This window comes from Protomyctophum bolini (assembly GCF_963924005.1).
Source record: "Protomyctophum bolini genome assembly, chromosome: 3".
Taxonomy (NCBI): domain Eukaryota; kingdom Metazoa; phylum Chordata; class Actinopteri; order Myctophiformes; family Myctophidae; genus Protomyctophum; species Protomyctophum bolini.
Genome location: NC_137864.1, coordinates 42,375,611 through 42,388,190, shown reverse-complemented (window position 1 = coordinate 42,388,190; position 12,580 = coordinate 42,375,611). Strand labels below are relative to the sequence as shown.

At 42.1% G+C, this 12,580-nt stretch overlaps 1 protein-coding gene across 1 annotated transcript in view; it reads right to left on the bottom strand.

The window, feature by feature from the left end:
- Window positions 1–12,580, bottom strand: part of sclt1 (sodium channel and clathrin linker 1) — a 36,356-nt gene that overhangs the window by 19,115 nt on the left and 4,661 nt on the right. Inside the window, exons 5-14 of the mRNA XM_080756543.1 lie at window positions 12,087–12,159; window positions 10,820–10,875; window positions 9,394–9,541; window positions 8,119–8,241; window positions 6,576–6,641; window positions 5,456–5,526; window positions 4,270–4,360; window positions 3,963–4,054; window positions 2,948–3,125; window positions 2,290–2,388 (exon numbers count right to left, since the gene is read on the bottom strand). Coding sequence (XP_080612669.1) covers window positions 2,290–2,388; window positions 2,948–3,125; window positions 3,963–4,054; window positions 4,270–4,360; window positions 5,456–5,526; window positions 6,576–6,641; window positions 8,119–8,241; window positions 9,394–9,541; window positions 10,820–10,875; window positions 12,087–12,159 — 997 coding nt within the window. The remainder of the gene's footprint in view (window positions 1–2,289; window positions 2,389–2,947; window positions 3,126–3,962; window positions 4,055–4,269; window positions 4,361–5,455; window positions 5,527–6,575; window positions 6,642–8,118; window positions 8,242–9,393; window positions 9,542–10,819; window positions 10,876–12,086; window positions 12,160–12,580) is intronic.

Sequence of the window (12,580 nt, the reverse complement as noted above, 5' to 3'; positions counted from 1 at the left end):
TTGCATCAGAGTTGGCTAGAACTGATGAACGGAGTGCATGTCCTACCTGTTTTCACTGACAAAAACTACATCAAAACTAAATAAAAACTTAAGCCATGACTAGTAAAACTATGACTAAATAATATACTGACAATTTCATCCACAAATAAAAACTAGACTAAAATGTTAGGGAGTGTCAGTGACTAGTGCAAGAGATCCAGTATAAATCATTTTACACTTGGTTGCATGCTGAAAATAGCCCATCTTACAAGCTCACAACGCGATGTGAAAATACATGTTAGTCGACTAAATCAACTGTAGATTTAGTAGACTAAAATCTTATATCTAGTCGACTAAAACTAGACTAGAACACGAAGACATTCCCAGTGACTAAAATGTGACAAACTAAATGAAAACTATTCAAGAGACGATGACTAAAAACTAAACTATTTCCTGCCAAAAACAACAGTGCAGTCAGCGCCACAGCCGTACGCTACCGTACACCGTAGGCACCGTAATGGAATTAAAGGATTGGAAGTCTTGATGCAGAAGGGCCATTAGTAGAACATTAATCACTTCAGTGTCTTCCTGAAGGAGCCCACAGCGGGGGAGCCGAGCACATTTACTTCTCAATATGCCATGTGTTGCGAAAAAACATACAGCGGCAGCTGGTTGCACTTCTAATTTCAGTTTTATAATATCCAGGTTTCACAGTTACATGTCAAGACATTTAAGCCATTTTGGGCGGGAACCCCTTTTGGTTGTTTCATTATGTTATACTTTAGCTCTTGAAAAATAGCAGATCTACAAGCTCATAACGCGGCACACTGAGCTATTATTTTTTTATCATGAAAATGTGGTGCAAATCTTTGAATATATTATTCTAACGTTTTTAACTCAAATCTCTGCTTCTGGGGGGGTCACTCACTGGAACAACATATTTTCAGATGGGGGTCGGCGGCCAATTACATATAACCTTGGGGGTCCTTGACATGAAAATGTTTGAGAACAACGGACACAGAAACATGGGGTTTTTCAGAAAACTGTCAGGATTTAGAAGACATTTGTAGAATGGTGCCCAGGTCTAAACGGGTTAAGTCTGACAGACTCCAACCTCACACTGTACATTCTGCAACGACGACGTGAACCCTGGGTGTGCGCTTTCCTATTCTGGGGCAAATACTCAGCAAATAAGATCGAAACTGTACGAGCTCACAATGTGTTGCACCGCGAGTCTGCGACACCCTTGTGAGCTTTGTAGATCTGCTATTTTTGGCAAAGACAATTGACCCGGGACCCCGGTATCGGGAAAAGTATCGGATCGGCCCTTATTTGTCATCGGTATCGGCGAATATGCCAGGCTAACCAGCGATCCGACACAGGGGTAATAAGGGGTTGACACTAGTGATGCACCGAATATTCGGCGGCAGAAGATATTCGGCAGGAAATGCCCATTCAGTTTCGGCCCGAATAGGCAGAAAACATATCACCGAATAGTGTATGCAATTAATGCATTCAAAAGAGCTGAATAAATGTATGGACCCCCCAATTGTGATTATTATTAAGTTAAGTTTTGCCATAACCATTTATTTTGCCATAAATCAGGTAGCTTTAAGGTACGGCAACGGTAGGCAAAAATATATACAATATTAATCATATTCTGTATTCGGTTTTCGGCCAAGAATTTCCCTTTCGGTGCATCCCTAGTTGACACTATGGTATTAAATAAAATGTTGGGACATGTGGAGTTTGCTTTGAAGTTGCCCCAAACTGCAAGTGCACATTTGAGTGAAGAGTCTGCTATAAACACAACACCAGATATATAGCTAGATAGCTATAAACACAACACAAGATATATAGCTAGATCGCAATAAACACAACACCAGATATATAGCTAGATAGCTATAAACACAACACGAGATATATAGCTAGATAGCTATAAACACAACACCAGATATATAGCTAGATAGCTATAAACACAACACCAGATATATAGCTAGATAGCTATAAACACAACACGAGATATATAGCTAGATAGCTATAAACACAACACCAGATATATAGCTAGATAGCTATAAACACAACACCAGATATATAGCTAGATAGCTATAAACACAACACCAGATATATAGCTAGATAGCTATAAACACAACACCAGATATATAGCTAGATAGCTATAAACACAACACCAGATATATAGCTAGATAGCTATAAACACAACACGAGAACGACGGTATCGGCTAACACAGAAATTGAGGGATGGGATCGGAAGCGGGACATCCCTAATTGTACTATAGGAGGAAGTCTCACCTCTTTCCTGGTGTGGACCGCAGCATCCTGGATCAGCTGCTTGATGCTGTCCTTGGTCTTCTCCAGCTCATCACACCTCTGCTTCTCTCTCAGAAAGGCCTACAGGGGTATCAAGATGTACAGCCATGAAGTGACGTGAGAAGACTGTAAAAAAAAAGAACTGTAGGCAACCGGGCATTCGCTATCCGTGCACCGACTCTCTGGAATGCCTTGCCCCTAGAGATCAGGCTTGCCGAGTCTGTGCCCCGTTTTAAATCACTCCTTAATTTTTACAAAGCTGCATTCAATCCCCTACCCATGTGATTTGTGATTTTTTTATTGATTTCTTCTGTTATTGATGTGATTTTTTGTATTATTGACAATGTATTTTATTCTATTGTGTGCCTCCTTGCTATGTTTTTATATATGACTCTGTTAAAGCACTTTGTGACTTGTTCTTAAAAGGTGCTATACAAATAAAGCTTTATTATTATTATTATAAGACAGTTTTCTGAAAAAGCTATGTTTCTATGTCAGTCGTTCTTCGATTTAAAAAGAAAAGCAGACCTACAAGCTCGTAGCGCGCCACCCTATGAGCTTGTAGATCAGACATTTTTAGAATCTGATCTCAGGTCAGAATGGGTTAAAAAAAGGGGGGGAAATAGAAAGACACAATCACCTGATCTTTCTGTAGCGTGGCCTCCTCGGTGAGCTGGACGCTGTCGCGGACCTTGCTCAGGGCCTCGTAGCGCTGCTCCTCCAGGGAGGCGCATCGGCCCTGGAGCTCCCCCACCTGCCTCTCCCACACCGCCTGCTCCCTGCGCCCCGCCTCGGCCTCCTGGGACGCTGCTTTCAGCCTGAGGACGGAGGGGAGGGGAGGGGAGAACCAGAGAGTTGAGGATGGAGGGGAGGGGAGTAGAAAAACAGAGTTGCCTGGTCGTAAGAAGCTTTCTTTTTTTTTAAGATATTTTTTTGCGGCTTACGCCTTTTATTGTTTTTTTGAAGGGACAGACAGTATAGGCTGACAGGAAACAGGAGAGAGATGGGGGAAGACATGCAGTAAAGGCCGTGTCAGGCTCGGGAGTCGAACCCGCGGCACACTGCGACTGGATTACCAGTCGGGTGCCCAGACGGTTACGCCACCGCCTGGGCACGTAAGAAGCTTTCTATGAGAGAGTGTGCACAGTAAATGTTAAGGCCCCAGTCTAACATTTTTGCATTAAAAAAAACAAACATGGGCCTTTCTGTGTGGAGTTTGGAATAACGTGTTCCTTCCACGCGCTACGTCCAACCAGGGAAACTCCCCCCTGTCAGGTGTAAAGGAGCAACTTGGTCACTCAGGCATGAAGGAAGCATGAGTTCAAGTCCGTTGCTCTCCCCTTGTCCCCCATATATGGGGACTAGGTTGGTGGAGGGTGTGTAGAGCCCAGGATCACATTAGATAATTGACACAGGGGTGATAAAAATGATATATAAAAATAAAACATGCTTCTCTGTGACCTCCTGGTCTGGACACCTAGTGTAATTTGTTCAGTCGAGCAGTTTCATTTCTGCCTTTTTTCTAATTTCATTAAAAACGACGCCAATATAGAAATTGCATCGCACTGTGTGTGCACTGTGCATGGGGCCTTTGCACTTTCAGAGCTAACCGAGCCAACAATGGACAGACGAACAGTGAGGGGTGTTCTGTTCACCTGGCTTCCAGCTGACTCAGGGCCGACTGAAGCTGTTGTAGTCTGCGGTCCGAGGCCTCCTCCCGGCCCTGAGCCTCTGCTGCGTCTTCCTCCTGAGAACACACAGACGCACGGTACCGCACGGTCCAGATGAGATGTTTGACTGCACCCATTAACCCATTTAGAACTACGTTCCATTCTGCAAAATGTCTTCTAAAATCATGATTGTTTCTACGTCAGTGGTGGTGCTCAAACTATTTCATGTCAAGGACCCCAGAAATTATATGTAATTGGCCGCCAACCCCCATTTGAAAACATGTTGTCCCACCCGTCTGTGCATCTGATCCTGAACGCTCTGCAGCAGCTTGGTCATCTCCTCCACCTTGGAGGTGGCCGTCCTCAGCTCCGTCTTGGCCTGCCTGTAAAGCACGGGACGGGAGACAGACGTGGCAACCACCAGACAGGCAGCTTAATACACCAACATTTAACACCACACAACAATTAACCATTATTTGATCATCGGCGCGGCTAGCGTCATGGCTCTTCGTCTTCGTCCCACAACAGTTACAAAGCAACGGTACCATGTTTACCCTGCAGGGTAACTGGACTAAGCTCAATAACTTGTTTACAGCCAGGCCCTGCTCATAGAACATTTCATGGTAGGGGTTCAGTGCCTTGCTCAAGGGCACTTCAGCGGTGGTAATTTTAACGTGCTGGTCCGGGGATACGAACTAGCGACCTTCCGATATCAAGAACGCTCCACAAACCATTCGGCCACCGCTGCCCTATTAAGTAGTAACTATAACTAGTAAGGCAATGCCTAGAGAAAATAACATGCTCCACCAGCCTGTGCTAACAATATAATAAACCAGTACAGTGTGAGTACAGTGTGCAAAACTGTAGAACATTGTAATAAAACAAAAACATGTATATCAATATACTGTATATACAAACATAGGTTGTTATACAGAATATAGAGAGCATAGCAATATAAAATAGAAAAAGACAGCCCATTCATTTCTACCATACGATTGAGATTTCCGAAAAATAAAAAATATATATAAATTATTTTAAGCCTGGCACCAAGCCATCCAGGCTCCCTTGAGCCTTTAAAAAAAACAGTTAAACTAGCCTGCACAACTACATCGACACGTTGTGAGCTTGTAAATCAACAATTGGAACTATTTTCAAATGTTTTTTTTTCTTTCAAAATAGTAAAAAATGGCAAATACGTTTAGACATCTACAAATGTCTTCTAAAAGGTGACAGTTTTCTGAAAAACCCTATGTTTCTGTCAGTCGTTCTCAAACAAGGACCCCCAAGATTATATGTAATCTAAATATTATATGTCACGATTTTTCTAAAATAGCAGACCTACAAGCCCTATGAGCTTGTGTAGATCTGCTATTTTTCAACAGCTAAAAGGACAACATAATAATGCTTAATAAAACACCAAAAGGGGTTCCCGGCACCCATAATGGTTTAATAAGCAGTCAGCAGCCTGCCGGTAGTACCTGAGCTGGCCTCGCAGATCCTCCATCTCCGTGCTCTGCTCCGTCACCGTCTTGAGGAACTGCTGGTTGGTCTGTGTGTGGCACGACAGACATGAACGCAGTGAGTGAGGCATAACAAAACAAGCGCACCCTTAAACTTCCAACATGTAAAAGCTGCTTTCCTTTCACTAAACTTTCTCCCTCCGCAAACTTTATTATGCCGTCCCTTGGGCACAAACCCTTAAGTTTTCAACACACTGGTGCAAGGTCGCTTGCTCTCTCTCTCTCTGACACAGACACACACACGGGGACGGGAAGAGGCTCTGCTAGTATGAGAAGTCATAGAGAGAATGTAAGCTCAAGGCTTGCCCTCTCATTAAAATTGCATCAGAAGGATATAGTATTACTTTTGTTTTCCTCACATACATTGTATGGTGCTGCCACGAGTAGGTGGAAGGTATTATGCAAGGTGTTGAATATAATTATGTGCAACCTGACTCTAATCCTTTAGCTTACATATATATATTATATTATATTATCCTTTATATTAGCTTACAGGAGCATTTTTTTGTTCTGTTTGTAATATACTCTCAAGAGGCAAAATCAATCAACACAGGATTTGACTGTGTGTATGTTGTTGTGTGAGAGAGAGAGAGAGAGAGAGAGAGGAGAGAGAGAGAGAGAGAGAGAGAGAGAGAGAGAGAGAGAGAGAGAGAGAGGTGTAATCTTGTGATTTACCAAACACACACATCCACAAAAGAAGGGACGAGCGCACACACATGCAGTGTGCACGCACGCACGCACCATAAATAGGTGAGAACATATGCAAACCATTGCACAATAAAGACAGTTCTCTCCGTGGCTATAGCGGTGATAAACAGAAGTTCACAGACAAGAGATCCATATAAAATATTAGAAGGGGATTAACCCATTCTGAATGGGAACCCGTTTTGGTGTTAGCATCATGTCGTGCTTTAGCTATTTTTGAATGGGTTAATCAGACCAGTGTGTGTGTCCAGTGGAAACCTCGTATGAATGTGATCTCAGGTCAGAATGGGTTAATCTCAGAGGGACTGTGGTGATCCCACGGCTAATCGCAGGGCAATCATTGAACAGGGTTTTAAGTGGCTATCTCACGTACGGATTCCACTTTCTGATTAGCCACTTGCAGCTTCTGGGTGTGCTGCTGGAATTGGACAAGTTGATCCTGTGGAGCGGAGAAGAAAAGGGAGACACTCAATAAATAACACAGAACTGCTGGTAATTATGGCGCTCGTCTAATGTGAATTAAACAAGACGTTCAATATCTTGTAATGCATTTAAAAACTAATCAATATTCCCAATCATGATCTCCTGCCCCCATTCCCTGCATTTTTTTTGCCAGTCTTTTACCTGCTTGATAAGAATTGCTAACAAGCTTTTTTTCTTTTATAGTGTTCTTTTACAATTTATTTTGTACTAGCTTTTCATCTTGACATGCAGCCCTGTTGGCAGATTACAATAGAGCGTCACAGTCCCTCCCCCTTTCAGCCCAGGAAATGAATCCCAATGCATTTTTCTCCATAGGCTTTTCTTAAAGTATTTATTTAAAGACGGTTACGCCGCGGGCAAAGCCAACTCGGATTGTGACAAATCATGACAATGAACACTATGTTTTGGGCCGATCAAATAATTTATAAGAAGAAAAACAAAACAAATAGTGTTGTCTCCTGACTTTATTTTCTTCTTTCTAATGATTTGATCGGCCCAAGATATTGTGTTCATTGTCATGATTTGTCATGATCCGAGTTGGCTTTGTCCGCGGCGTAACCGTCTTTAAATAAATGCTTTAAGAAATGCCTATGAGGAAAATGAACGGCGATTTATTTTCCGGGTCTCTCGAGGGGGCGGGACTGCGACGCTCTATTCACCCTTCTGATTGGTCCCTGACTGACCAACCAGCAGGCTCTTTCTGCCTTGTTCCACCCCCTGGTTCCACCTAAAAACATGATATGCCCTGCAGTCACCGTGCTGTGCCTGTGATGTTCCTTTTTACTGATACCAAGTTTAAAATAAGAATTGAGTGCACAGAATATCAACACGAAGCCACTGAAAAACACCTTATTTCAATGGTAGTGGATGGAGAGAGAGAGGACTTTTGTCCAACCACGAAAAAAAAAAAAAAAATCGGTGATCGGTCCCAAAAAAAGGTCCGACGTGCGGAAATCACCCGTTTCTCCCAAACATGCGTTGGTCCGACATGCGCTGATTCCGTGCTTGCGGTTAGGGTTAGGTTAGGGGTTGTTAGGTTGTCGGTCTATTGACAGTCGGACCAATATGGCATGTCAGAACTAAAGCCTGTACCCTCCCAGATCAGATCACCTCATAGTGTGCATGTCATCCATACAGTACCGTACGTCAGAACTAAAGCCTGTACCCTCCCAGATCAGATCACCTCATAGTGTGCATGTCATCCATACAGTACCGTACGTCAGAACTAAAGCCTGTACCCTCCCAGATCAGATCACCTCATAGTGTGCATGTCATCCATACAGTACCGTACGTCAGAACTAAAGCCTGTACCCTCCCAGATCAGATCACCTCATAGTGTGCATGTCATACAGTATCATGTCAGAACTAAAGCCTGTACCCTCCCAGATCAGATCACCTCATAGTGTGCATCATGTCATCCATTACAGTCCTACCTTGAGCTGCTGCCCCTGGGCAGCGTGGAGGTGTCCATCGGAGGCCGTGCTCTGGCAGAGCTGCTGCAGTCGGTCCACCTCCTGGGTGGCCGTGTGCCACAGCTCAACGGCCCGCTCACGCTCCTACAGAACCACCACCATGTGTCAGGTCCACACAGAGATTATAGCACCCACACAACCACCACCATGTGTCAGGTTCACAGAGAGAGAGGACATGTACCTATCTAAGTATCTATTCAGTATTTTAGCTGTGACGTGAGCGCCCCCTCCTGAGATACTTCCGGGTCCTACTTTTGTGTCGCTTTTGTGTCCCCATAGAGTTATACTGTGACGCTCCGTCGGACTAAATCTGAGACGAAAACAACCACGAAAGTCTCATTGTACCGCTTTCCTTGTAACAACAAAGCTGCGCTGCTCTCCCAAATCTGGCTATGACAGCGTCTGCCCCACATCGAATACTATCGCCATTTTATTGTGTCAACTAAATCCTCATTAATGCAAACTAGATTCAACATACCGAAGCCTGCACACATTCTAAATATGCCCCCGATATATTTTACCGAGTAAATGGACTGTTGTCACCTTCAATAATAATGATAATAATAGTTTTTATTGTCTCCAGATCATATATTTTTCTTATCATGGACACTTGTACAAAACATTAATAATTCTACTCGAGTTGCAAGCACTTTCTGAAAAATAACGTCATTGTAAAAAGATTCACGCTTTTAGATATTCTATTTACAATGAGATGCGGACGGGAGCTGGTGCCACTTGGACCCGGACGTAACGTAGCACTACAAAAGGACGTCGGACTAAAATACTGAATAGCACCCACACAACCACCACCATGTGTCAGGTCCACAGAGAGAGAGGGCATGGCAAGGGATTTCAGTAGATTCAGTACATCTTCTGTGGTCTGGGGTTTTCTGGCTCAAACACGTAAGAGTCCACGAATCCCATATAATGTATGACATTACAATTTGCCAGCAGATGTCACTGTTGATGCCCGTTTGCCTGTTTTCTTTGCAGCTCAAAAGGCTTCAGAACGCATATAGAATACACCACCAGACCACAGAAAATCCACTGAATATTCAAAGTTCGGATTGTGTTGGGTGTAAGTGAGGTTATAAAACCTAAAAGAAAAACGAAAAAGAAATTAAAATGAATGTAATGAAACCTTTAACTGCACATCATCAATAATACATGCAGACTGGTACATTGGCAACATAATTATTCACGCGTGTTGTGTTGTGTGCATATGATTTGTGTGACCTGTCCAGAGAGCTGGATCTGTTCCTGCAGGTTCCTGATAACTCCATCGTCCTCCATTGTGCTTCCTCCCTCCGCTCCTCCTCCTCCTGAAGCCACGGGCAGAGCCTGCAGCTGCCTCTCCACAGCCTCCCTCAGCTCTGCATGCAGCCTGTGGATCAGAGGGAGGACACTTCATACATATAGACTCAAATGTTTTCCTTAACCCATTCTGACCTGAGATCAGATTCTAAAAATGTCTGTTTGAAAATGACAGTTTTCTGAAAAAGCTATGTTTCTATGTCAGTGGTTCTTTGATTTTTTCAAAAATAGCAGACCTACAAGCTCGTAGCGCGCCACTCGGTGGCGCGCTATGAGCTTGTAGATCTGCTATTTTTCAATAGCTAAAGCATAACATAATGCTAACACTAAAATGGGTTAATAAAAGTATTAATACTGCATATAGAAAAATACAAGTAAAGGTCTGGTGATAAAAAAAATTACTTGAGTTTTTTAAACTCATACTAAAGTATTGGGATCAAAATGTACTTAAAAGTACCAAACCTACAAAGTACTCGCTATATTGCAGAATGTCTCATTTTAAGTTTTCAAGTGTATAAAAATCTTTTGAAAGTAGCAGCTCACAAATAATGGCTGATCAATGTTTAATGTATGTTTTGTAATAATAATCTAAATCTACAAAGTAATTTAGTGACTAAAGTTTTAAAATAAATGTAGTGGGGTAAAAGTACGATATTTGACTCTGGAGATGTAGTGGGGTAGAAGTAAAAGTAGAAGTGGAAATTGGAAATATTCAAGTGAAGTACTAGAAATACCAGTACCTCAAAAATACAAAAGTACAGTAGTTCAGTAAATGTACATACCGATAGTTACTGTACTTTACACCACGGTTCATACATACAGACCAGGCACAAAGCATGAAACCAAAAACTATTTGGAAAATAGTTTCAAGGTTATGTACACAGCATGTTGAGATTTAAAAACAAACTAAACCATAATCCTCAAGTCCCCCGGCAAAGCCAGCAGCACACAACGTGGTACAGTACAGGCATGTTAGCCAATAATACGGCCACACATTCAGTGACTTTGGTCAAATAACTGACATATAAAAAGGAACCCAAATATTAGCCAAGAAAGAATGAAACGAGTGACAGGATCTTTTATGGCAGCCTGACTTAGTTATAAATAATTGATCCATACTGTACCACCACTGTTACTTTTGAGACCGACACACACACACACGCTTATTATTTATTCATTATGCAAGCTAGAAAACTAATGAATTAATGTCGCTGGTGTGTGTGTAGCATTTGGAAAAGAAAGCTCAACAATCCACAGTGACAGGCATGTATTTGGGCCTCCCTCCCGCCGTCTGCTGCTATCTGCCAGCGGTCCGACTGTTTCCTGCCACACAGACGACGTTCCCTACCTCTCATTCTCCTTGACAACCCTCTCCAGTTTCACTCGGACGTCTGTCATCTGCACCTGTGGATTGATTAACATGTGGAGCGGAAAGATTCAGACATTAATTAAAGAATATAAGACCAGGGAAGGCCCTGACAAGTTGACACTTTTTTTTTAATGCCATTCTTAAGAAATGTTTTGAGGCAAGTGCTCATGAAAAGGCTAAAGGTAAATAAAAATGTTTTTTTTATTTTTTACTTTAACCCATACTGGGTGGGAACACCTTTTGGTGTTTTAAGCATTATGTTATACTTTAGCTATTGAAAAAGAGCAGATCTACAAGCTCATAGCACGGCACTCGGTGCCACGCTATGAGCTTGTAGGTCTGCTATTTTTGAAAAATCGTGAAAATGTGGCCCAAAATTAAATGTTTGAATACTATTTCAGAGCGAACAGTTTTAAAATCTTTGCTTCTGGTGGGGGACCCTGGAACAACATATTTTCAGATAGGGCTCGGTGGGCAATTACATATATTTTTGGGGGTCCTTGACGTGAAATTGTTTGAGAACGACTGACATAGAAACATGTTTTTTTTTCTTCAGAAAACCCAGGTCTAAATGGACCAGGAAAGCCTATGCATTGCCTTTAAAACCAGGAAAGCATCTGTGTCATTTTAGATGTTGCTATGTATATAGCAACAGGAATTGTGTGTGTTTTTTTTGGGAAAACTAATCAGGGTAAAGGACCCATTTTCAACTTTATCTTCATATAACTGGTCCTGACTAATGCTTATTATTACAAGTTACAAGTTCACACAATTTATGTCCAGTCAGTCTGCGTCTCATTGGAGGGCTATAACCATAACGTTCAGAGACCAATGATATAATTGATGGGGTTTCCACTAGTCCAAGCCAATAGAAACTAGAGCCTTTCTCGTATTCCTGGAAAGTCAGCGTGCTCAACTAGAATCCTTTGATCTTGAAATGATCAAAATTAAATTAAAAGCTTTGAAATCTTGTTTGAAATGACCATTACTGCAAGACTTGGAGTCTGCATTTGGAGAATGTTATCTTAACCCATTTTGGACGGGAACCCCTTTTAGTGTTTTGGCATTATGTTATGCTTTAGCTATTGAAAAATAGCAGATCTACAAGCTCAGAGTGGCGCGCTACGAGCTTGTAGGTCTGCTATTTTTTGAAAAATCGAAGAACGACTGACAAAGAAACAGCTTTTTTGGAAAACTTTAGAATCTGATCTCAGGTAAAAATGGGTAGGCTGCAGTCTTCTTTCACCTGGTATGTGTTCAGCTGTTCAGTCATGCCGTCCATGTGTCGGTCGTACTCGGCTATCAGAGGAGCCATAATGCTGAAATGCAGACAGAGTGACACGTTGAACCTGACAGACATGATGCTATTCTGACATAGCAACAGTGGCATGGCAACAGCAAATACCTGAAACAAGCAATGTAGTCAAATATGAACCAACATTGCAGCTATTGAGACACTTAACAATTCATTCTATTAAGACATTAGAAGCCTGGTAACTTTGTAATACCAATTTGTACTATTAGTCCACTTGCCAGAATGTGAACCTAGACATGTTGAGTACACCAACCAAGTGGTTGAGTATGGATCCCTAGCATGTAGAAACTTGTCAGATGCTAACTTGCACATGTTGAGCAATTTTCATAATGCATATGCGTATGCATAATGCGTATGCATATGGCATACAAATATATATATATATATATATATATATAGGCATATACCAACCTATAGAAGGCAAA